Here is a 24,412-nt window from a genome sequence, read left to right as displayed (position 1 = left end):
GCCCCCGTCCCTATTATAGTCAATAGGGACGGAGCAGCAGCAAGGCAAAATAGCGGCAGGACGGATCTGACAGGGTGAACAGCCTGTCGGATCTGTCCTGCCGCTAGTGTGAAAGTACCCTAACATCCAAGCCTACTCCTACAACTAAAGGTGAAATAAAATATGTATTATGGCTTGAGTAATCACAAACATAACTAATTATCACTGTATAGACTGTTAGGCAATATATAATAATCCCTTTACCATACTGGTATCATTTGGAAAGATGACTGTGTTTTACTTTGAATGTTATTTCTACATACAGTAAGATGGAACTCATCACAAATAATGTGATCAAAGTTATACAAAAGATACTCACTATTAATTGGTCTCCCCCTCACCAGACTTTCCCCTTTCCAATATATTCTTAATGCAGGAGCCAGGGTCACCTATCTGTCCAACTGCTACTCCGATGCCTCCACTCTGCTGCACCCCCTTACATATCTTCCCTCATATCTGTCTACCACCCTACCCATGCTCTCCGTTCAGCCAATGACTTACGACTGACTTCCACCATAATCCAAACCTTTCACTCCCAGCTCCAGGACTTTTCCCAAGCTGCAATGGTTCTCTATAATGCCCTACCCCAAGAAATCAGGTTAAATCACAATATACACAGTTTTAAGTGCTCCCCAAAAATACATCTTTTTAGGCTGGCCTATCACATCCCCTGATCTAACTCCTCTCCATATAGCCCATTTATCATTTCCTGAACCTGATCCTCCACCAATATCTCCACCGCACCCATGCACCCAGAAGCACTTCATATATTGGCTGCTGACCGGCTCATGGAGCTTTATATCTGCTCCCCAACATGGCTGGACCATTGTACAAAACAAGCACTTTTACCTTTTGTGTCACCCCTATCTCCTCATAGATTGTAAGCTCTTGCGAGCAGGGTCCTCATTCCCCTTGTTGTAATTATTGATTTGTCTGTTGCTATGTTATTTATGACTGTCTGTACATGAACCCCTGAACTGTAAAGCGCTGGAATATGTTGACGCTATATAAATAAAGATTATTATTATTATTATTAAAGATTTTAAAAACATGTTAAAAGCTCAACACCAGTACCTAGGTAGAGCAAAGGAAAATCATGCTTTTACCTGGAATTTTCCACTAAGTGAAGCACAATTTTATCTAGCACTTTCTCTATAAGTGCTGTACGAATCCATAGATGTTTGATGGCCTGTGGTGATAGATTAGGAAATCTCTGGTTCTTGCGAACAGTTTCCTGGGCACCTTGCATTTGATTCTTTCTAGAAATACATTTTTGGCAGATCAGTGAGAATAACCGGGATAGAAAAATGATGAACAGTTTGCAATAGTAATAATGCAGTCTATCATGAGACCCTTAATGCTACCTAAGCCTTGGTTTTAGCCACTTATTTGGTGTATGTGTGTGTATATATATATATATATATATATATATATACAGTACAGACCAAAAGTTTGGACAAACCTTCTCATTCAAAGAGTTTTCTTTTTTTTCATGACTATGAAAATTGTAGATTCACACTGAAGGCATCAAAACTATGAATTAACACATGTGGAATTATATACATAACAAAAAAGTGTGAAACAACTGAAAATATGTCATATTCTTGGTTCTTCAAAGTAACCACCTTTTGCTTTGATTACTGCTTTGCACACTCTTGGCATTCTCTTGATGAGCTTCAAGAGGTAATCACCTGAAATGGTCTTTCAACAGTCTTGAAGGAGTTCCTAGAGATGCTTAGCACTTGTTGGCCCTTTTGCCTTCACTCTGCAGTCCAGCTCACCCCAAACCATCTCGATTGGGTTCAGGTCCAGTGACTGTGGAGGCCAGGTCATCTGGCGCAGCACCCCATCACTCTCCTTCAGGGTCAAATAGCCCTTGCACAGCCTGGAGGTGTGTTTGGGGTCATTATCCTGTTGAAAAATAAATGATGGTCCAACTAAACGCAAACCGGATGGAATAGCATGCCGCTGCAAGATGCTGTGGTAGCCATGCTGGTTCAGTATGCCGTAAAATTTGAATAAATCTCCAACAGTGTCACCAGCAAAGCACACCATCACACCTCCTCCTCCATGCTTCACGGTGGGAACCAGGCATGTAGAGTCCATCCATTAATCTTTTCTGCGTCACACAAAGACATGGTGGTTGTAACCAAAGATCTCAAATTCCTGGGGCGGTCCGCATGTGAGCCAGTTTCTTTGTAGTGCTTGATGGTTTATGAGACTGCACTTAGGGACACTTTCAAAGTTTTCCCAATTTTTCGGACTGACTGACCTTCATTTCTTAAAGTAATGATGGCCACTAGTTTTTCTTTACTGAGCTGCTTTTTTCTTGCCATAATACAAATTCTAACAGTCTATTCAGTAGGACTATCAGCTGTGTATCCACCTGACTTCTCCACAACGCAACTGATGGTCCCAACCCCATTTATGAGGCAAGAAATCCCACTTATTAAACCTGACAGGGCACACCTGTGAAGTAAAAACCATTTCAGGTGACTACCTCTTGAAGCTCATCAAGAGAATGCCAAGAGTGTGCAAAGCAGTAATCAATGCAAACGGTGGCTACTTTGAAGAACATAGAATATGACATATTTTCAGTTGTTTCACACTTTTTTGTTATGTATATAATTCCACATGTGTTAATTCATAGTGTTGATGCCTTCAGTGTGAATCTACAATTTTCATAGTCATGAAAATAAAGAAAATTCTTTGAATGAGAAGGTGTGTCCAAACTTTTGGTCTGTACTGGATATATATATATATATATATATATATACACACACACACACACAACCCCTTTAATTTTTATTTTGTCTGAAGCAATAGAAAAAGGCTATGCTGTCATATGGCATGCGCTCCTTCTCTAATGGTCCTGATCGGCAGATGTGCCAATCCAGGCCATTTAACCCTTTAGATGCCACAGGCAATAATAAAAAATATTTTTTTTTTTAATTAAAAATACAGTATAATAAAGCTATCAAAAAGTGTTATGTGCTTCAAAATGGTATCAATGAAAACTGCAAGTCTACCTGCAAAAATTAAGTCCTCACAATAATCCTGTAAAACAAAAAATGAAAAAAAAGGTACGTGTCTTGGGATCTGGCAATGCAAAAACATTTAATTTTTTTTATGTTTTTTACTGTGCAAAAGTAGAAAAAATGAAAATAAATAATATTTGGCATCACTGTAATTGTACTGACTAGGAAATTAAAGTTACTATGTCATTTGTGCCTCAAAGTGAAGGTCACAAAATGTATAACATAAAAACTCAGCGGTATTGCTGTTTTTCTCATCCCCAGAAATAGCTAAAAAAAAGTTAACAAGTAAATGATGTGTACTCCAAAATGGTACCATAGAAAACTACAACTTGTCCTGCAAAAAACAAGCCCTCATACAGCTACATTTATGGAAAAATAAAAAAAGTTATAGCTCTTGGAATGCAATAATGAAAAAATGGAAAAAACTGCTTGGTCACTAAGGCCCCTATGCATAGGAAGGAAGAGGTTAGCATTCTGTAGATTCAAATAAATGCAAAAGTATTAAGATATAAAAACTGCTGGTGATATTTATCAAAACTGGTGTAAAGGAAAACTGACTTCGTTGTCCATAGAAACCAATCAGAATCCATGTTTCATTTTCCAAAGTAGCCCTGAAAAACGAAAGGAGGAATCTGACACCAGTTTTGATTAATCTCCCCCTGTATATTTTATAAAAAGCACAATTCCAGCTCACCTGTGGGTAATTCCCAGAAGCACAGAATCGGCTGTACCAATTTTGGCACAAAAATATAGAGAAATCCAGCTTCCATAAAAATAAGTACCGCAGTTTATTTATGCAAAATGATAAAAAGCCATACAAACAGACAACAGCATCTACTCATTTCAGGTTGTTGCATACAGACCATTACTCCTGTCATGAGTAAGGGTCTGTATGCAGTAACCCAAAATGTGTAGACCCTGTAGTCTGTGTGTAGTTTTTTTATTTTTATCTTTTTGCCTGAATAAAGTATGTATTTTTTATAGAAGCTGGATTTCTCAATATTTCCCTGTATATTTTATGCAATAATGTGCTGGCATACTGTTAAAGGAGATATTAATTATTGATTTGCATAAATATCAATAATTAATATCCCCTTTAACACATACATATACACTTACATGCTTAACCCCCTAAGTATGCAGCCTAGCTCATTTTAATGCATAGCCCTAACTTTATTTGTTCTCAAAACTGTAAGAAAGTTAGTTTTTTGTATGATAAGTTGTATTTGTTATGGCATATTTTAGGATACATCCAATGTACCTCGACAGAGCTGCATGAGGGCTATAAAGGTATATTTTAAAATCAATTTTGACATTTACTGCATGATATAAAACAAAAGAAGAACTGTTTACTGTACATTACAGGATAACAAATAAATAACTAAAATAAAGACCCGTTGAAGGATGATGAGTAAAAAGTCAGTCTGAACCCAAGACCAAAATTAGTCCAGTCAATGCAGCAAGTTATACATGTATATCTGGTACCATTTCAATTGTAAAACTGCTCAATTATGTCATGATTCTCTTTAGGCTCCATTCACACGTCCGCAATTTCGTTCCGCATGAACGGAATTGCGGACCCATTCATTCCTATGGGGCAACACGATGCGCTGTCCGGACACGGAATTGCGGATCCGCACTTCCGGGTCCGCACGTCCGTTCCGCAAAAAAAATTGATCATGTCCTATTCTTGTCCGCAATTGCGGACAAGAACAGGCATATTCTATTAGTGCCGGCAATGTGCGGTCCGCAAAATGTGGAACGCACATTGCCGCTTTCCGTGTTTTGCGAATTTGCAGCTCCGTGGATCCGCAAAACATGTTGCGGACGTGTGAATGGAGCCTAACTCAGCTTCTTGGGGCTCTTTTGATATTGCATGAAAGGAGTGGGCAATTTAAATTAGGTAATGGGAGGTGCATGTCCATAATTTTCTTAAAGAACAATGATGGCTGTATTGTTATACAGACATTTGTTAAAAAGAATACATTTGCACATTTTTTTTACAAAAAGGTAAATTTCTTACTTGCTTTCCAGTAGTTGTTCAAGTTCCTGTACCTTCCTGCAAAGCTCTTCTGCAAGAGGAAAGCTTTTTCCCACCTTCATAAATAATGCGGCAATCTTGTTGCTGCGCAAAAACCCGGCAGCCCTGCGTCTCAGACCATGAAGTACACATGCTTCCACTGCAGCTGTAATCACACAAAGGAAAATGTTCAAGAAGTTGTACGAAAATACAATATGTGACAAATACTTTACTTTGTGTGTACCGTCTTTTTTCATTCTTGCTCATAATGTATGTTTTGTACTATTTTTATACACAGTAAAAGAGATGCAAATGAGCAGTTGAAGAGAAGACAACAACATTAATCCCATATGTTCAGATTGAGTTTATTTGAATTATTTTAACACAAATGCTTTTCTAAACACTCAGTTATACCTTTAACAGATGCTGACACCCACATCCTAGTTATATATCAAATAGGAAAATTATGAATCAGAGCAAAATTTTATTGATATGATTCATTCATAAATTTGTATTAATGTTTGTCAAACAGAATTTCACAGTTTAGCAGACCAAAACATGAAAGAATTAGAGCCAGCATCAAGTCTAACATTATTACAAGTGGTGGGTTGAAAGGCAAACATTAAAAAACACCTGTTTTTGGTCAATTAGGATTACCATAATTATTATTATTTGCCAAATGACATAACATTGAGAGAAATAATATTTTAAGGCATTTTTAATACGTTCTGCAATGTCAAAAGTTTACATACACTAAGATTACTATGCCTTTAAACAATTCTGGACTGCCCATATGATGTTGTCATGTGTTTAGAAGCTTCTGTTAGGTTTGTTGGCAACATCTGAGTTAATTAGAGACACACCTCTGGATGTATTTAAATGCACACCTGAAACACACTGCTTCTTTGTGTAGCATCATGGGAAAGTCTAAAGAAATCAGCCAAGATATCAAGAAGATAATTGTGGACTTGCACAAGTCTGGCTCAACCTTGGGTGCAATTTCAAGATACCTGAAGGTACAAACAATTAAACGCAAGTACAAACAAGATATGAATGTCCAGCCATCATACAGCTCAGGAAGGAGACGGGTTCTTTGTCCCAGAGATGAACGTGCTTTGGTCCGACATGTGCATATCAACCCAAGAACAAAAGCAAAAGACCTTGTGAAAATGATGGCAGAAGCTGGTAAGATTGTGTCAATATCCACAGTGAAACGAGTACTGTATCAACATGGGCTGAAAAGCCACTCTGCCAGGAAGAAGCCATTACTCAAAAAGAAACATAAAAAAAGCCAGATTAATGTTTGAAAATATACACAGGAACAAAGACCTACATTTTTGGAGACATGTCCTGTGGTCTGTCGAAACTAAAATTGAACTTTTTGGTCATAATGACCATCGTTACGTTTGAAGAAAAAAAGGAGACGCTTGGAAGCCTAAGAACACCATCCCAACTGTGAAACACGTGGGTGGCAGCATCAGGTTGTGGGGTTGTTTTGCTGCAGGAGGGTCTGGTGCACTTCAAAAAAATAGATGGCATCATGAGGAAAGAAGATTATGTGGAAATACTGAAGTAACATCTCAAGACATCAGCCAGGAAGTTAAAGCTTGGGCGGAAATGGGTTTTCCAAATGGACAATGACCCAAAGCATACTGCCAAACTGGTTATTCTGACTCCGGTTGTTGTGATAGAGATCTATCCCTTGTAAGACCTCTATGCCTGGCCTGTATAAGCAGATATAATCACTGTGGACAATCCTCATCAGATAGCCGAACTCACCAATACTGTGTTCATCCACATAGTTGCTTTTTTCTGTACATCAGACAACAGGATACAGCAGAATGAATGGATCTCAGTATTGTGCAGTCAAAAGATGATACTTTCTTTAGCGTACCATGCAGAATACTTGTGTGAATGTTACACAAGGCTTGTTAGCTGCATACATGACACAGGAAACACTGTACTCAAGAAGAAGGGTGGAGCATCACACAAAGGAAATGTGTCATAGATCTCAGGGAGGGAACATGGAAAAAACAAGTGCATTACCAAAAAAAAGGCCACTAGATGGCAGCATATAACTAACCTTTGAAATATCCATGGAAAATTGTACAAAAGAAAAAACTATATAAATTCCCATCTACATTAATGTAAATATTAACTGTGTAACAGCATACTCCCCATCTGGCATTGTAAATATCACTATTTATACCATAACGGTAGTTATACAAATGCAAATAAACAACAGTGCAATGCAATTTGCTTTGATGTCTGAAGACCTAAAAGACATAAAAGAGAACATGCAATAATGCAACAACTATAATGTAAGCTTCAAGTTGTATCAATTAAAGTTCAAGACACTTCCTTCTTGAAGTCACAGGTAGAATCCAGAAGCATACGCAAGCAAGTTTATTCTCCAAAGGGAAAGAGAAGAATAAGTTCTGTGATAGGTCTGATGAAAGTCTTTACAGTCCTTTTACTTGCAATTTTCACCTCCACCTTGCGTACCTTACCGTCATCAAGTCCCATAAGCCATTCGATTCTTTCGGCTTGCTGGTCCTTGAGCAGAACGAGATCTCCAACTTGTATGTTAGGGTTCAGGCGTTGCCATTTCCTGCATCCTTGCAGAGTAGAAAGATACTCCATCTTCCAACAATTCCAGAAGCAGTTGGCGAGGTGTTGTACTCGCTTCCACTGGTCATAGCACAGATTTCCTGCTTTAAAGTTTCCAGGTGAAACAGGAACGGAACCAAGCTTCTGGGTAAGCAGGGTAGCTGGCGTAAGTATAGTTGGGATCTCTGGACCTGTAGACACTGGAAAAAATGGTCTTGAATTGATAATGGCAGATGCTTCTGCCAGGAAGGTGGTTAGTATCTCGTGGGTGAGTCTTGTGGAGTTCAAGTCCATAAGCATAGGGTCCAGTATTTTACGTGTGATGCCTATAATTCTCTGACTTGTAGCAAGGGAAGCTGAAATGTGGCAGCATGGTATACAGATTTCATCTAAGGCATGTAGAGATTGTTTCCAGGACTCCCACTTTGAAAGCTTGTCTGATGGCAGTGCAGCGTTCCAATCTTTAATAGACTCTGAGAGCTGTCTAAGTAAGGCTTTACCTTGTATGGTGATGGGAGCCACAAATTCTCTTGGGTCGTATAGGCTGTTCACCACTGACAGAATACTACACTTGGTAAATGGCTTGTCTGCAGAGCTGACTTGAAAGCCGAAGGTGTCTTTTAATAAGTCCCACCGTAGGCCCAGACTTCTCTGTATAGGTGGCATGTCCATTGCCAGATTTAAGTCTTTAAACCCTGTGGTATGATCGCCAGGTTGAAAGGCTTTCATAACGGCAACACTATTTGAGGCAATCTTGTGTAGTCTGAGGTTAGCCTCAGAAAGCATACCTTGTGTCCTTTGGAGCAGGTCTATGGCTTCTTCGTCTGTAGGTAAAGACTTACGTCCATCGTCAACATAAAAGTCTCTCTCAACGAAGTGTCGAGTATCCGCGCCATACTCCTTTTCTCCATCAAGGGCAGTACTTCGTAAAACCATATATTGCAACAGTGGGTGAGGGCCAATTTCCGAAAACATATACCTTCATGCAGTATTCAATAATCTCATTGTCCATGTTGTTGTTACAGTGCCACAAAAAATTTAGGAAATTCCTATGGTCTTCACATACAATGAAGCAGTGAAACATTTGCTCAATATCAGCAGTTATGGCAACTGGTTCTCTTCTAAACCTCATAAGTACACCTACAAGGTTGTTGGTTAGATTCGGGCCGGTGAGAAGAACATCGTTTAGGGATATGCCTTGATGCTTGACACTGGAGTCAAATACTACCCTGATTTGTTTTGGCTTAAGTGGATGATAAACTCCGAAGAAAAGCAAATACCAGCACTCATCAAGTCTTTGAAGTGGTGGCGCTGGTTCGGCGTGATCATTGTCAAAGATGCTTTTCATAAAAGTGATGAAATAGTCCTTCATTTCAGGCCTGTTCTTTAGTGTTTGTTGAAGTGAGTTGAATCTGGATAGAGCCTGTTCACGATTGGTTGGGAGTTTGGCCTTTCCAGCAGGAAGAGGTAATGGAGCAACCCAGCTGTTTGACTCATCTTGGAAGAATTCTTTGTCCATTATCTTGAGGAAATCTCTGTCTTCAACTGACAAGGCTATTTTGTTGTCATCACTTGTAGTACAAAACACTGTGGTACCTAGGTTGCCATCACAAAGGACAGGAGTAACATCAGGTACTTGGATGATGTCAAGACGCTTCTCCTTTACTTCATAATGGTGAGGCCACTGTTTGAAGTGGGATGCACGTCCATTTCCCAACACTTAAGTTATGAAGGAGTGGATCTCAGATGACGTATGCATCCTGGCCAAGCATACATTGCCCACTATTACCCAGCCTAGGTCAAGTCTTTGTGCATAACGGGCATTGTCAGGTCCATCACACTGGTCGCGAACATCCCTTCCTAGCAGGACCAAGATTTCAGCACTCATGTCCATTGCAGGAATCTCATCAACAAGATGCCTTAAGTGAGGATGGTGATATGCAACTTCTGGAGTGGGAATCTCTTCCCTTTCATATGGTCATACTCAACTAATGTTGGTAGGGGTATGCCCTCGTTAATATGAGAGACCATGTACCCAGCGACACTTCTGCCGATCAAAACAGGTTCTGAGAGTATACGGTGTGGTGTGACCCTCTATGCCAAAAATCTTAAAGAATTTAGGCTTAACCAGGGATCTGTAGCTCTGTTCATCTATTATGGCATACATCCTAGCAGCTTGGCACAGCATGTGTCATCCAAGCCTTCTCCACAGATTTCTGTGCATGAAGAAAAAATAATATCTTTGGCTGGAGCATGACTTTATTGCTCCCCGCTATGATTTAAGACAGGGGTTGAGGTAGGTAGCTGCTGTGGGTTGTCTGGAAGTGGAGTAGGATGCATAGCAGTAATATGTCTGTCGCTACTGCATTCTGTGCACTAGATGACAACTTTACAGTCTTTAGCAAAATGGCTATAAGCACAGCACTTGAAGAATATTCCAAGTTTCTGGAGAATCTCCCTGCGCTCTTGTAAAGTCTTTGCTCTAAGCCCAAGACATTTTGTAAGAGGGTGAGGCTTCTTGTGAATAGGACACTAATGATTAGGGTCTTTATCTCTGTCATCCACAACGCCCTGATCAGTAGGTGAGGTTGTGAATGGTGAAATGTCTGTCTTTTTAACAGATATTGCTCTATTAAAATCTCTACGTTTAGCTGCTGTGCTTTCATACTTTGATGATGATGAGGAGGATGCAGCAGGCAAGTTGGGTTTACTGAAGCTGAAGCTGGGATCATTTCTCGTCCAGGCTTGATCACTAATGAACTTGCAAAAGTATGAGAATGGAGGAAAGGATACATTATAGTCTCTTTTGTACCTTGAGCCCTGTTGTGCTCATTTCTCTTGCAGGCCATGTCACAGTTTAGACACCACTGAGTTGACACCATGAGCGGTGTCAAGGAAGCTTAGTCCAGGTAGACGTGGGTCTGTCTTTGCTAACTCTATCTCCATGAGGTGGTCACTTAGATCTTGGATCTTGCGATAGTCTTTGTTCCCTATTTATGGGAAATTTTGCAGTCTCTTAAACAGAGCACTTTCTATGGCTTCAGAGCTACCATAGGCTTGCTTAAGTCTTGCCCATGCAGCAACAAGACCTGCATCTGGGTGGTCAACATGTACTGTTCTCAGTCTTTTAACACGATCTGAAGATTCTGGTCCCAGCCCACTTATGAGCAAATCAAGTTCTTCCTTAGCAGTAAGGTTGAGATCAGCAATCGCAACCTTGAAGGTTGTGTCACGGTGGGGAGTGGGGAAAACTCTGCATCATACAATGTCGGGAATTTGGGAAAGCAACTAGGCCTGGATGCTAGGATCAGGGAGTAGGTAACCCTTAATCCTCGCCCTTACCTCCTAACCGCATGAGCAGACCCAGATGGTAGGAGGGCTCATGCACTGGAACCTCGGACCCTAACTGGCCTCATGATCCCTGGGATAAAGGTCAGGAAAAGGAGGCGACCAGTTCATCCACAACACAAATGAACCGGAGTCTCCAGCAAGCCTAACAGCAAGGAGAGGAGCAGACAGCAAGCAGAGGACAATCTTGACAGATAAGTGTCCTGTGGCAGAATGACAACAGACCACAGGACCACAATGTCACTTACCTGCCCACAACAACGAGTCGTCCGCACCACAACCACTGGATCCTATGAAAAGCACTGGAGCCCAAACACACAAATAAGTACTCAGTACCAACACCAAACACAGGAGCAGTAGTAACTGCCTGGACCACAATTCTGCAAGATGTATGGTGGACGCAGACAGCGCTGCTTAACTGATGTGTAGTTCCCCCTCTCGGGAACCCCAGGGTCCCCCTTCTGGAGGTACAGACATACAAGGGAATGTCTAGCATACATGCTGGACAACAACAAACAACAGACCAGCCATGTAGCTACAAACTAGACATAACAACAAATCTCCAAATCAAACCCACGCCAAACATAACAACAGATAAGGTAGGGAAAGGACAAGAAGGAGACAAAGGGATGACATCGCAGATGACATTGATGTCCCATACGGTGGTCCTCAAGGACTGGGCAGATGGAAAAGCACCAACTCCTCAAGACACTGAAGACAATCTGACCTCAGGCTCACAACTCAGGACAATAAAAGCCAAAAGGCCACACCCACCTCCACCTTGCACACACCTTAATTCCATACACACCAGAAATGGAAAGGGAAACAGCCTTAAAGGGGAAGTGCACACGCATGCATAACAAACATGTTGCCACCGGCAACCATCATGCGCGGCGAAAGTGTCACGGTCCACAGACACCAGACCATGACACAGCCGTGACAGTTTGATCTCCAGACCCTGTAGCTCTCTGGACAGTCATCAAACCTTGAGAGGCTGGTGTCCATGAGCTGACTGCGTACCATATATCTGAAAAAGTCATTCAAGTCTGATCTCTGACTCTTTGGTGCCAAAGTAACTTGTGGAAGCTTTGGGTGTGAAAGTTCTCTGGTGATATAGGGTGAGGTTTACCAGGGTAAAATTATGTTGCTTGAGTGTTTAACTGTGGTGTAGTCTCTAGGGCTTGTGTTGGCTGCGGCTTGTCACTGGAAGTCTCCTTGTTGTTGGCAGGAGTTGATGTAGTTTGCTGCATAGCTGTACTTGTGTTGTACACTTGAAGAGGCTTAGGCATATGGAGCTGAGAGGTCTCAGTGTTGTTAGTAGGAGGTACAGGAGATGACTCTGTATCTTTGCAAATGTTATGCTTTAGTACGTATTCACTAGTGCGTTCAACTGGATCTTCCAGTTCTGCTGGGATAAGGCAGTCTGAATTACTATTTTGTCCCACTGCTTGTTCAAGGACTTTCAGCCGTGCTAGGGAAGCTGCTTCCTCCCCTTTCCATTTGCAGAATCTTTATTTGCGAATCTGCCTCTGCTTGTTGAGCAGCCATTTGTGCTTGGAGAGCTTTGCTTTTAGCTTCCATTTCGGCTTGATGAGCTACCATCTCAGTATGGCGACCTGCCTTGTGTGCTTCTACCTCTGCTTCCTTTCTGGTAAAAGAGCTTAACGGTTTATTCCGTATCAGCACGGGCCTCTATTAGCTTGTTGCTTAATGTTGAACTTCTGGAGCAAGAGTTTCTAGAAGAAAGTGCAGTGTGCTTGGATGAGGTGGATCTGTGAGATCTGGTCTCCTGCAGTTGAGTAATGCGGAGTTCTGCCTTAAGACTAGCATTTTACACTGCGAGATCCCTTTGTTGGTTCAGTGCATCAGTCCTGGTCAGTTCTGCTGAAGAATCCTCTATATTAGCCGCTGGTAGCATTCATATGCAGCAGATTGGCGATTTATAGAGTCTCTTAATTAAGCTGGTTGATCATTAAAGTTTGACAAAACTGACATGCAGTGTGAGGTTCTGTCCCAGAAGTCTGACAGATTACTAGAGAACTCATCTCTATTGTAGTGGCTTCATAGTTTTCTCTGAGTTTCTGTGTCGGTGTGTCGGTTTTATTGTACGCTTGGGTCTTACACTCTGTTTGGTAATATCTGCAGAATCTGCTCCCTGTACTTCTGCCATTTCAGAGGCATGATGTATCTGCATTGGTTCGGCCATAAAAGAGTGTTCAGAGCATTCTCTATTTTTTACGGTTTTGCAGAAAATGGTACTGTCTCTTTAAGAAGATGAACAGCAGCTTAGGTGAGGTAACACAGTTCAATGTAGAGAAACAGTTTTCAACATTCAAGTTTATGTGACCATGTGCTTTCACAAGATGGCGGATGGCACTGAGCTTAATTGCAGATTAGGCACACACATATACACAGCTGTAGGAATTCTATGCATCATTTGACTATTTTGACTCTGATTGTTGTGATAGCAATCTATCCCTTGTAAGACCTCTATGCCTGGCCTGTATAAGCAGATATAATCACTGCGGACAATCCTCATCAGATAGCTGAACTCACCAATACCGTGTTCATCCACAAAGTTGCTTTATTCTGTACATCAGACAAAAGTATACAGCAGAATGAATTGATCTTAGTATTTTGCAGTCAAAAGATGATACTTTCTTTAGCGTACCATGCAGATCACATGTGTCCCTGTTACATGAGGCGTGTTAGCTGCATCCATGACATAGGAAGTGCTGTACTCAAGAAGAAGTGTGGAGCATCACACAAAGGAAATGTGTCATAGATCTCAGGAAGGGAACATGGAAAAAACAAGTGCATTACCAAAAAAAGGCCACTAGATGGCAGCATATAACTAACCATTGAAATAACCATAGAAAATTGTACCAAAGAATAAACTATATAAATTCCCATCTACATTAATGTAAATATTAACTGTGTAACAACATACTGGTTACAAAATGGCTTAAAGAGGACCTTTCACTTGTATAAACGATGTGAACTGAGTATGCTGCCATATAGAGCGGCGCCCGGGGATCTCACTGCACTTACTATTATCCCCGGGCGCCACTCCGTTCTCCCGTTATAGGCTCCGGTACCTTTGCTTCTTAAGTTATAGTAGGCGGGTCTTCCCTTGTCCTGTGGGCGTCTCCTTCTCCTAGGCTGCAGCGCTGGCCAATCGCAGCGCACAGCTCACAGCCTGGGAGGTTTTTTTGCATATGTGTCTTTTTATATAGTGTATGTAAACTAGTTGATGTGGCTGAAAAAGAAAAAGGTCTATCAAGACTAACATACTAACTGCTGTGTTGAAATAGAGGAAGGCAAAACCCTACGGGGTGGTCACCAATTACCCCATATTAGAAGAACATTTCAGTTCAAATATAGCAATCAGAATAAATCCCCGGATAAACATCCCATGGTCCGAAATCTAGAATTTGTGACTTCTAGGCCCCTGTTGAACTTGTTCAATGAACCAATCATTACAACATCTTGTAGTGTCACTGATCTTACAGTAAAGAATCTCCATCCACCCAGTAAAGATGCTCTCTTGCCATGTCAAGATCATAGAATAGTTAATTCATATATTGCAATTTTATCCCCCCAAAATTGTTGTTTTTTCCAAAATGACTACCCCACAGTTTGATAACCTGTCTTGGTACTGTTTTCCCATTCCCTTAAATGGAGTCTGTCACATAAATTTCACCAATATAAAGCTAGTATCACATACAGCAGGCAATTATTGCGAGAGAAGCAGTCCTTCCTGGCAATCACCCGCTCTTCAGTATGGAGAGGAGCGATTGCTAATGCTGTCCCCATAATGGCAAGTTGTTTGCCGGCAGCAGATTCTGATTACACAGTACAATCTGCCCCCCTGAGGCTAGTATCGGAGCATCTCATGCTGCAATGCGCTTCCTTGCCCTGTGCTAAATCGCGCAGGCAAGTGATCTTTTATTTACAATAACATGCTGCCGGGCATAGGCTTCCACCCGGAAGTGTTTTCAGAGACGTCACCGGCTCTGATGGGCGGGCTTTAGTGCTAAATCCCGCCCATCAGTGTCGGTGACGTCACCGGGCTTCCTGGCAGCCCCATGGAGAGCCCCGGTACGTCACCGGATCTAAAAAAAATGCCTTTGCCCTGCGCGATTTAGCGCAGGGCAAAGGAGAGCATCGGAGCATGAACTGCTCCAATGCTCCTGTCAAGGGGGCTGCTGGGGTGAAAATGGAGGTATGTCCAGGTTCAGCTCTGAACCCGGACAACCCCTTTAACTAACAGCATTGCCCCACAGAAAATTGCAAACGCATTTCAAGCATACCTGTGTGTACTTTGTGTCTTTATTCCATGTACCAATTATTTTGCTGAAAAAACGGCTCCCAAAGTGCCCGACTGGGTAAGCTTTACTTTGCTTTGGGCAATTGGAACAGCAAACCTGTCCAGCTGGGCACTTGGGAGCCGTTTCTGAGCAGCAGAATAAAAGTGCTATTCCTGGACATGGAATAAAGACACACAATACACACAGGTATGTATGGAATGCGTTTGCAATCATCTGTAGGGCAATGCTCTTCGTTGTATTGGTGAAAATGACGTGACAGACTCCCTTTAATAAACCATGGTCACCCTACTCTGCACCGGCTACAGCTGAATCCTTCTTATTCACAGGTGTCCAAAATTGTGCAATTCATTCTGTGTGGTTGGACTAGTGATTTGTATAGAAGCAAGACTATGCTCTGTTCTTGTCATAAGCATTTATGCCTCATTTTATGCATACCACGATTTTGATAGTATTGGCAGCGGCAGCTGCTTGGCACTGGATGCTAAAATTTAGTTATTAACTTATCAAAGCAATTATGAGATTGTTTTTTTTTTTCGTGAAACATTGTGTTAGTGGTAAACTTGGGTTGACATGTTGTACCTTTATTTATTAAAAAAAATCTAAAGTTTACAAATAATTTGGGAAAAAATATACATTTTGTACATTTTAATTTTTCTGCTTTGAGGCAGATAGTGATAAGTCACAAAATAGTTAATAACTGACCTTCACTTAATAAAAATGTATCTAAAAAAGAAATTATGCTAACATAAAGCAGACATTTGCTTTATGTTAGCATAATTTCTTTTTTAGATACATTTTTATTAAGTTTTCATATAATAGTAAAACAAGGATCAAAATTACATGTATGCATTGCAGAGTTTGCAACAATGTACAATTGACAGAATACCATCAGCATGTGATCAATAAGGAGATATTCATTACAGTAATAGATCTGTACCCTACAAAGAACTGTATATATATCAGCAAAACAAAAAAAACAAAAAATAAGGGAACAAAACTGACCTACTTCGGAAGGATAGAAATAGGGCACTGATGGGAAAGTGTCCAGATGGGATCCAGAGAAACATATATCAGGTCACCAGGATACATCATAGTATTCTTTATCAGTAAAGCAGTATAAAGAGTTTATATGAGTGACTGCAATATGAGACTTAGCATACCCTCAAGGGAGACACTACATTACATTGTTAGTCTGGGATGTAGAGCCTTCCAAAGATGCCAGATCCGAAAAAAGGAGTTCGATTTACCTCAAATATGTAATTCTGCGATATTATGGAAAGTACTGTAGTTAGCCCTTAGTAGGTACCTATGTCAGACGTTTTCCATTTCCTAGTTATCAGAAGCCTGGCTGAGTGGAAAATGTGACAAAGAATTGTTTTGCAATCACTAGGATATGTGTCTATGCCACCAGTAGGAGAGCTAGTTCAGATATGGGTTTATTAGTAGAGGGTTGTAAACAATTGACCAATTAGGTCACTGCATCAGAAAAGGCAGTTAGTACTGGGCATTTCCAGAAAATATTGAGCAATGAACCCATGATTCCATAGTTCTTCCAACAGTAGGGAGAGGAGGTAGATTGGCATAATTTTTTAAGTGTCATTTTAATTTTGTAGGACATTAGAAGGTTTAGAACTTGAAACACAATTTTTTCAAATTTTTCAAGACTGTCTTTTTAAGGACTAATTCAGTTCTGAAGTGACTTCTACTTTATAGAAACCACCCACAGATGACCAAATTTTAGAAACTGCACCCCTCAAATTATTTAAAACTGGATTTAGAAACTTTGCTAACCATTTTGGTGTTCCACAGGAGTGAAAGCAAAATGGAGCTGAAATAAAAAAAAAAAAAAAATCATTTTATGCAGATTTTAAATTAAATTTTTTACTATAATACCACAAGCCCTAAAAGCACAAAACCCTCAATCTTTACTATCCTGATTCTGCAGTTTATAGAAATATCCCATGCGTGTCTTTAGTGTGCTAACTGACTCAAATCCAGCCATCAGAAATAAAGGTGATGTTTTTCAGGTACCATGTCAGGTTTGTAGGGGTCTTGAGCCTCCCAAATATAAGAAACAACCCTCAAAAGACTCTACACTGGAAGAGATCCATGAAACTTTTCCAGTCTACATTACAAAGCTAACAAGCAAATTGAAGTAAATTACTGTTCCAATGGGTAGCATGAAAACAGCAATATTTTATATGGCTAGTTACAAAAAAAATATATATTAATCACCAACAACATAACAAAAAATGTTATCTAACACTAGTAGGGTAGTTTTTTTTTATGCAGGAGGAGTTGATGATATATATATATTTTACACTACTCAGAAAAAGTTAAGGATATTTGGCTTTCAGGTGAAATTTATGGAAAATGTAAAAAATTCCTGCTAGAGTGATATTATATCATGAAAGTAGGGCATTTAAGTAGAAGCATGCAATGATGATTTCCTCATCTCAAACAATTTATTGAAACAAAAGCCAACAACAGTGGTGGCTATAACCCCATAGAAAATGTCAATGTGCCCACACTGTAACACCACCACCACCAAAGGCTCGTTCGGTGACAACAGTTAGCATTCTCCTTGACGTCTCCAACATCATTGGCGGCCATCATTTCTGCTCAGCATCAATCAACTTTCATCAATGAACAGCACTGAGGCCCACTGGTCCCTCGTTAACCGTAGATGCTCCCTTGCAAGATGACGCCTGTGATTGGTGGTGTGGTCAGGTACTCTTGCAGGTCATCTAGCATGCAGACCACGCTGGTGTAAACGGTTTCAAATGGTCTGGCGTGGCACTTGGGTGCCTCTCACCTCCCTTATATGTGCCTGGAGTTGTGTGGCATTCATCACCCGGTTCCGCAGGGCACTGTTCATAATGAAACGGTCATAAATGTGGATAAGTCATCAGTATCAAAATCCCGGAAAAAAAATTGGGGTGTTTTTATGAGTCCATAGGTATAGCAGTTTTTTAAAGCACATGTTAAAAATGTCTGTCTAAAAATTCCTATATTTTTTTTTTTTACAATCCAGAAAAAAGCCACAAAAAGTGTGTGACAGAAGACTACATCTTGCTTTTGCATTTGTCGAATGTGCGTCTTTGTCAAATCATATTGCAATAGCAAGCAAATTCAAGTGTAAATATTATGTGAGTCACTATCAGCAAGAACATGGACTATATAAGTGATCTTAGGAATGATCCGTTAACATTTTCTCTAATCAACTATTTACCGATTTTAAAAAATGTATAAAAAAAATGTATTTCTCCATTTCACTAAAGCCTCAAAGTGAAACCGTCACCATGAAAGTGAAGTGCAGTCTGTAGCCAGCATGTTATAGAGCAGGAGGAACTGAGCAGATTGATATATAGTTTGATAGTATATAGAAGTTTTGTGGGAAAAGATTCAGTAAAATTGAATTTATTAATTTAAACCTTCCCTCTTTCTATACTTAGGATTAATGTGAGCTCTTTTATTGATAGTGATTGATAGCTAATACTGCATGATCAAGCATGCAGGGGAGCTCAGCCACGCTTCCTTCTCAAACATGCTCACTCCTCACTGCTCCTTTTGGCTGTCACTAGTGTTGGCCAGCATACTGTCGCTATTGGACACGTGTTCATTATATATGTGTGCAGTGGGGTATAGTAAAACCAAGCATGCAGGGAAGACTGTCAGTCACAGAAAGCGCCAAGGTTTCAATGAATAAATGACATGTTTTACTGAATCTATTAATAGAAAAGTAAATAGCGACCTGCACAGCTCCTCCTGTCTATAACATGATGTCTGTATATTTCACTGCATGTTCATGATGACAGGTTCCCTTTTGCATCAGACACTTCAATACACTATAAAAAAAAAGGCCTGTTTACAGTAACTGATTATTGTAATAACTCATTTGTAAGATCATAACAATAATTGGCCTTAGCAAATTAGCTACAAATATTTTATTGCTATTGCTAATTTTGGTCAATTGTGCCAGCATTAAAATTATTACCGATTGGTAAACATAAATTCTACTTATAGATAGACTGCTAGGTCTCATCTCTCATTAAAGAGAAGATTAGATAACTGATCATAGTATCAAGGTGAAATCTCATGGTGCGGTTGCAGAATATGGCCAAGGCCATAGACAAACAGTTTTACTGCAAAGTTGTCAGTTACTGACCACTGCGGATGGGCATAGCTTGCCTAATTAAAGGGGTTGTCCAAGTTATATTTATTGATGACCTATCCTCAGGATAGCAATAAACAAATGTAGAAGCAGCACCATATGGTCCTTGTTGATGTGTGATTGTAGATGCAACAGCCTCACCAATGGCCCTGGATCCAACAGCCGGAACATATAGATGAATGCAAAGAGTATCAGCAGCATCTCACATCATCGACTTTTATTGGGACTTCAAAGCAACAATACACATAGCAGCAACGTTTCGGCTGATAAACAGCCTTTCTCAAGCCTGTTCACATTGTATTACATCCACATATTTATGGTAAAAACAAGTGCGCCACCCCCATCCAGATTATCCAATTACAGGTACTGGTATAATCTAACCAATGAATATACACCTTTTTTCCAGTCTCTCCTTAACCTAATATGCATCCATGTCTCACCTGAGTGCCAGCCAATCACACTACAAGCCAAAACGATCATCGTATGACGTCCGCCATCGCTGAACCATGTGTGTAAAACATCACATCAATTAAACCCTTCGGCATCCCTCACTGCTATGTGCGTACAGCTGTCCAATCAACTACGTCATAATCTATGTTACCTCTGATGCGTCCATGGGTCCGCCTCCCAGCACCACACTGCTCCGTCCCCTGCTGCCGACGTCATCAGGCCGCGACGCGCTCCCGGCCACATCATCACAGCAATGACGTGCAACCATCTAACCTCACAGAGGGCGGCCCGAGGTTGCCGTGGCAACCCACAACGCCATCAGAGGCATCCAGGAGTCTGTAAATGCCTCTTAAACATGAACACCAATCAGCCACCTACGTATATATACCCCAAAGTTGTAGCGATCCACACTATATAATATAGATTGAGGGACATAAATGCCAAACTGCCCAAATAATTGTTCCACCTAATCCAGCAATGTCGGACCCATGAGTGTGATCAGGGCACGCTATTTATGTCCCAATATCAGGGGGCATTATATACATTAATTTATATATAGCCTCACAAATGCCTTAATTCTGTACTGCCGAAAGTGCAAGCGAGCATAATCATCTGCTCCGCCATCCCATCAAGAGAGAATTACTATACACCCCCCTCAGATAATCATGGATGGGGAAAAGGCCACTGTATGTAAAAACAATACACAAAATTGTACACCAACAAAGACATTACATAACAACATCTCAATCAATGGTGGAAACATTAAACTCAATATTTAATCCATAGGGTTGAAGTGACTTCAAAGTATGTAACCATTTGTATCCATAACCCCCCCTCCTCTTCTAATTTAACCTACACTATCTATTGCCCGGAAACGCATTTGATTTAACACTGTCTCCATCTTTCTGGATAAAATCTTACGTGCCCATGCGACCTTGGCCCCCTCCTACAGTAGGGACACGGGACACTTCCTGACAAAATTGAGGGAGATATCATTACCCAATGAGTTCTTGTTAGTTAGCTTTGATGTTGTATCATTGTATACATTCATTGACCATACATATGGGCTTAATGTCATCGATGTGGTCCTGGCCACATCAATGTGGGATTTATTTTTAAAGCATTCACTATGTCTTGTAAGCAGTATGATAACAATTTTGTGCGATTTTTTTTTTACAAACGTTCATTAAATGTTATAAGCAGTATGATAACTACCATATTTGCTGGACAATAAGACTTACTGGACCATAAGACACACCTAGAATTTAGAGGCGGAAAATAAGATTTTTTTTTTTTTTATCAGACCTCAGATCAGACCCCCAAAGCCCCATCAGAAATCAGATCAGATCCCCCAAACCCCATTAGCCTCAGATCAGACCTCCATCAGACTAAGATCGGACTCCCATCAACCTCAGTTCGGACTGCCATCAACCTCAGTTCGGACTGCCATCAGACCTCAGATTAGATGTAAAAAAAAAAAAAAAAAAGAGACACTGCAGAGTGGAGCCCGGAAGAAGACCAGGTTTGGTGAGTACAGCCACCCATAGCTCTCCTTATTGCTCCTAGTGCATCCTGGGGGGGGGGGGGGGGGAGAAAGTGCGTCTTAAAGTCTGAAAAATACTGCTATATATTTTGTGGGATTTATTTTGACAGCATTTACCATGTCTTATAAGCAGTATGATAACTATTTTGTGGGATTTATTTAGAGTACGCTGTGTCTTCTAAGTAATATGATCACTTATTCTGTCAGTGTGATCATGGCAAATTCAGGTCGTTTTTATTATTTTATAATACTTGCATAATAAAAACACTTATTTTTACAAAATTACCATTTTTTGTGTCGCTGCATTCCAAGACCCAGAATATTTTTATTTATCGGATGACATAACCATGTAAAGGTTAATATATTGGATGTAAAATGATAATTATTAGAGTTATTACTGTATCGTGTAACAGGTATCGCTAGAAAAGCAATCCACATATTGTGTGGTAAGGGTAGGATATGGACAAGAGGAACAGCCTAAAATTGAAACTTTATTGATATTTGTGTGTATGGGTACATGTTTTTGGCGTGATTTATTTGACTCTGTGATCTGGAAGCTAGTAAACCTCTGGGTCATGGCATTAATAAATGGCCTAATTTGGTGAAGATGGGGATTCGATGGCAAACTTCTCAGTCCTTTACTGGAAAAAAAGACAACTATATATGACAATAAGAGAGCAAATATTCTGTCTGATAGCTGAAGAGAGGGGGATAGGTAACATAGTAAGAAGTTTATGTTACCTTCTCCCTGGGGTCATAAGAGATGTTTTTTCTCTCCTACTGCAGGCTATCAGATCCCCAACTGCCCTTCTCCTCCAGGCCGGCTGAGAACACAGCCAGAAAGGATGTGGGCTGATTTAGCCATTTATGGTCCTGGTCTTGTTTGAAAGCTGACAATCTAAGCTTTATAACAAGGTAAGGATTGCAGCATTAGATATAGCCTTTAGGTACTGGTTCAAGATTGAAAGCAGCTAAAACCTGCCAAAACTGTCAGGGGGTTAAAACAAAGCTACAATTTTAGGCTGGGGCCACATGGCAACCTCGGACACGCTGCCAAAGATTGCAGCACTGTGATGCCATTACACTGTACATTACAGAATAATAAAAGCCAATAGGGTAGAATTGCAATGTGTAAGTTGCCCCAAAATTTGGAAATTGCCAGAATTCCTGCAGGTTTGGAATCCTGGTGACATGTGTGCCATGGTAACATGTGAGTTGCAACATGACTTTGTTCATTTTGTTAGTCTTCAATACACAATACAAGGTACAGTTGCATTGTCATGCTGGAATCTTTGTCCACATGAAGTGTGCCAAAGTTGCCATGCACTATCCGTCTTATGGACTGTATGTCACTGGTGTGTGCCCATCTACATACTTCAGTTCCCCACTGTCACGGAAGGTGTACAGAAAACTAGAAGACACAAATGAAGATCCGACTGACTTTATCCAAAACTAAGGAACAGGAGGGTAAGCCCTGTAAGAGCCCTAGCTCTCTCCCTTACTGCTCAGCCTATGCAAAAATCTCAATGGTAGAAAATTGCATATTCTCGTTCCTCGACTGTATGCACCTGAACACCCTATAATAGTGAGGGGACACGACCACCGGCTCCCTACACTTAATACGGAGGGAGTCAGGGTCACCTAGGATCAAACCCACAGGCAAACAGAAATAAAGAAAACAGACTTATCTTGTGGATGCAGTAGTAACAGCTTCTAGCATCAGCACACTCCAGGAAGTTGTATAAACCGCAAAGTGATGCAGTATGGGAAGGGATTTAACCCCTTAAGGACCGAGGACGTACCGGTACGCCCTATTTCCCGAGTCCTTAAGGACCGAGGACGTACCGGTACGTCCTGACTTAAAATCTGCATTCCGGCGCCGCAGGGGTTAATCGGAACGGGACGCCGGCTGAAATCATTCAGCCGGCATCCCGTAACAACGCAGGGGGGGGTCATTGGACCCCCCCGTATCGGCGATCGCAGAAAACCGCAGGTCAATTCAGACCTGCGGTTTTCTGCGTTTCCGGTCCATTCGGGTGTCCTGTGACCCGATGAACCGGAAAAAGACTGCGATCGGTGGCGTAATTTTACACCACCAATCGCAGTCCGAGGATTTGCAGAGGCGGAGCTGGCCCTGGTGCTGAACGCCGCTGTCCAGGGTGCTGATTGGTGCAGGGGAGAGAGGCGCGAGATTCAAACTTCCTGCGCTCCTCTCTCCCCTCCTCTTCCTGTCCAGCACCCTGACCGTGCAGCATCGTCCAGCACCAGCTCCTGTGTCCCCCTAAATCGGCATCCATCACCCTCCTGCACCCATCGCCACCCAGGTAGGTTAGGGTCAGTGAGGGAGAGGCACCGTTAGGCAGGGAAAGAAGGGAAAAGTTAGAAAAAAAAAAAAAAAAAAAAGCACATTTATTCCAAACTTTTTTTTTTCAACTTTCAGACCCCAGACCCCCCCTGCCACTTGCCCCCCCCGCATCCCCACCACCACCAGCCCCCCCCCACCCACTAACCACCTCCCCCCACCACCAGACCCTTCCCCCACCACCACATTTTTTTTTTCTGCGTGCGCTGACTGGCCGGCACTTTTTAGCGTCCGTCCACTGTTAGCGCATCGCCCGCCCCACCACCCCACCGACCGCTGATCAGCGTTGAACCGCAGATCAGCAAGTTTGAACTTTTTTTTTTTTTTTTTTTCCTAACACTTGCCCATTTTTTTTGCCTGGACTTTTTAGTACGTGAACACCCGTGCCCCCACACACACGCACATAGAATAAAGGTTTACACGCACGCACATACACACGCACACACACACACCCATGGCCCGCCGGGTGTTCTCAGCCGAGGAGGCATATGCCCAGA

The 24,412-nt window shown here is 41.3% G+C and overlaps 1 protein-coding gene across 1 annotated transcript in view; it reads right to left on the bottom strand.

Annotated features, from left to right (window-relative positions):
• Positions 1–24,412, bottom strand: part of SGSM1 (small G protein signaling modulator 1) — a 240,980-nt gene that overhangs the window by 104,326 nt on the left and 112,242 nt on the right. The window contains exons 4-5 of the mRNA XM_044288814.1: positions 5,101–5,263; positions 1,146–1,298 (exon numbers count right to left, since the gene is read on the bottom strand). Of these exons, the coding sequence (XP_044144749.1) occupies positions 1,146–1,298; positions 5,101–5,263 (316 nt within the window). The remainder of the gene's footprint in view (positions 1–1,145; positions 1,299–5,100; positions 5,264–24,412) is intronic.

The sequence above is a fragment of the Bufo gargarizans genome, chromosome 1 (assembly GCF_014858855.1).
Source record: "Bufo gargarizans isolate SCDJY-AF-19 chromosome 1, ASM1485885v1, whole genome shotgun sequence".
In the NCBI taxonomy this organism is placed as follows: Eukaryota; Metazoa; Chordata; class Amphibia; order Anura; family Bufonidae; genus Bufo; species Bufo gargarizans.
The sequence above is the reverse complement of the archived record's forward strand: the minus strand, read 5'-3'. Positions and strand labels throughout refer to the sequence as shown.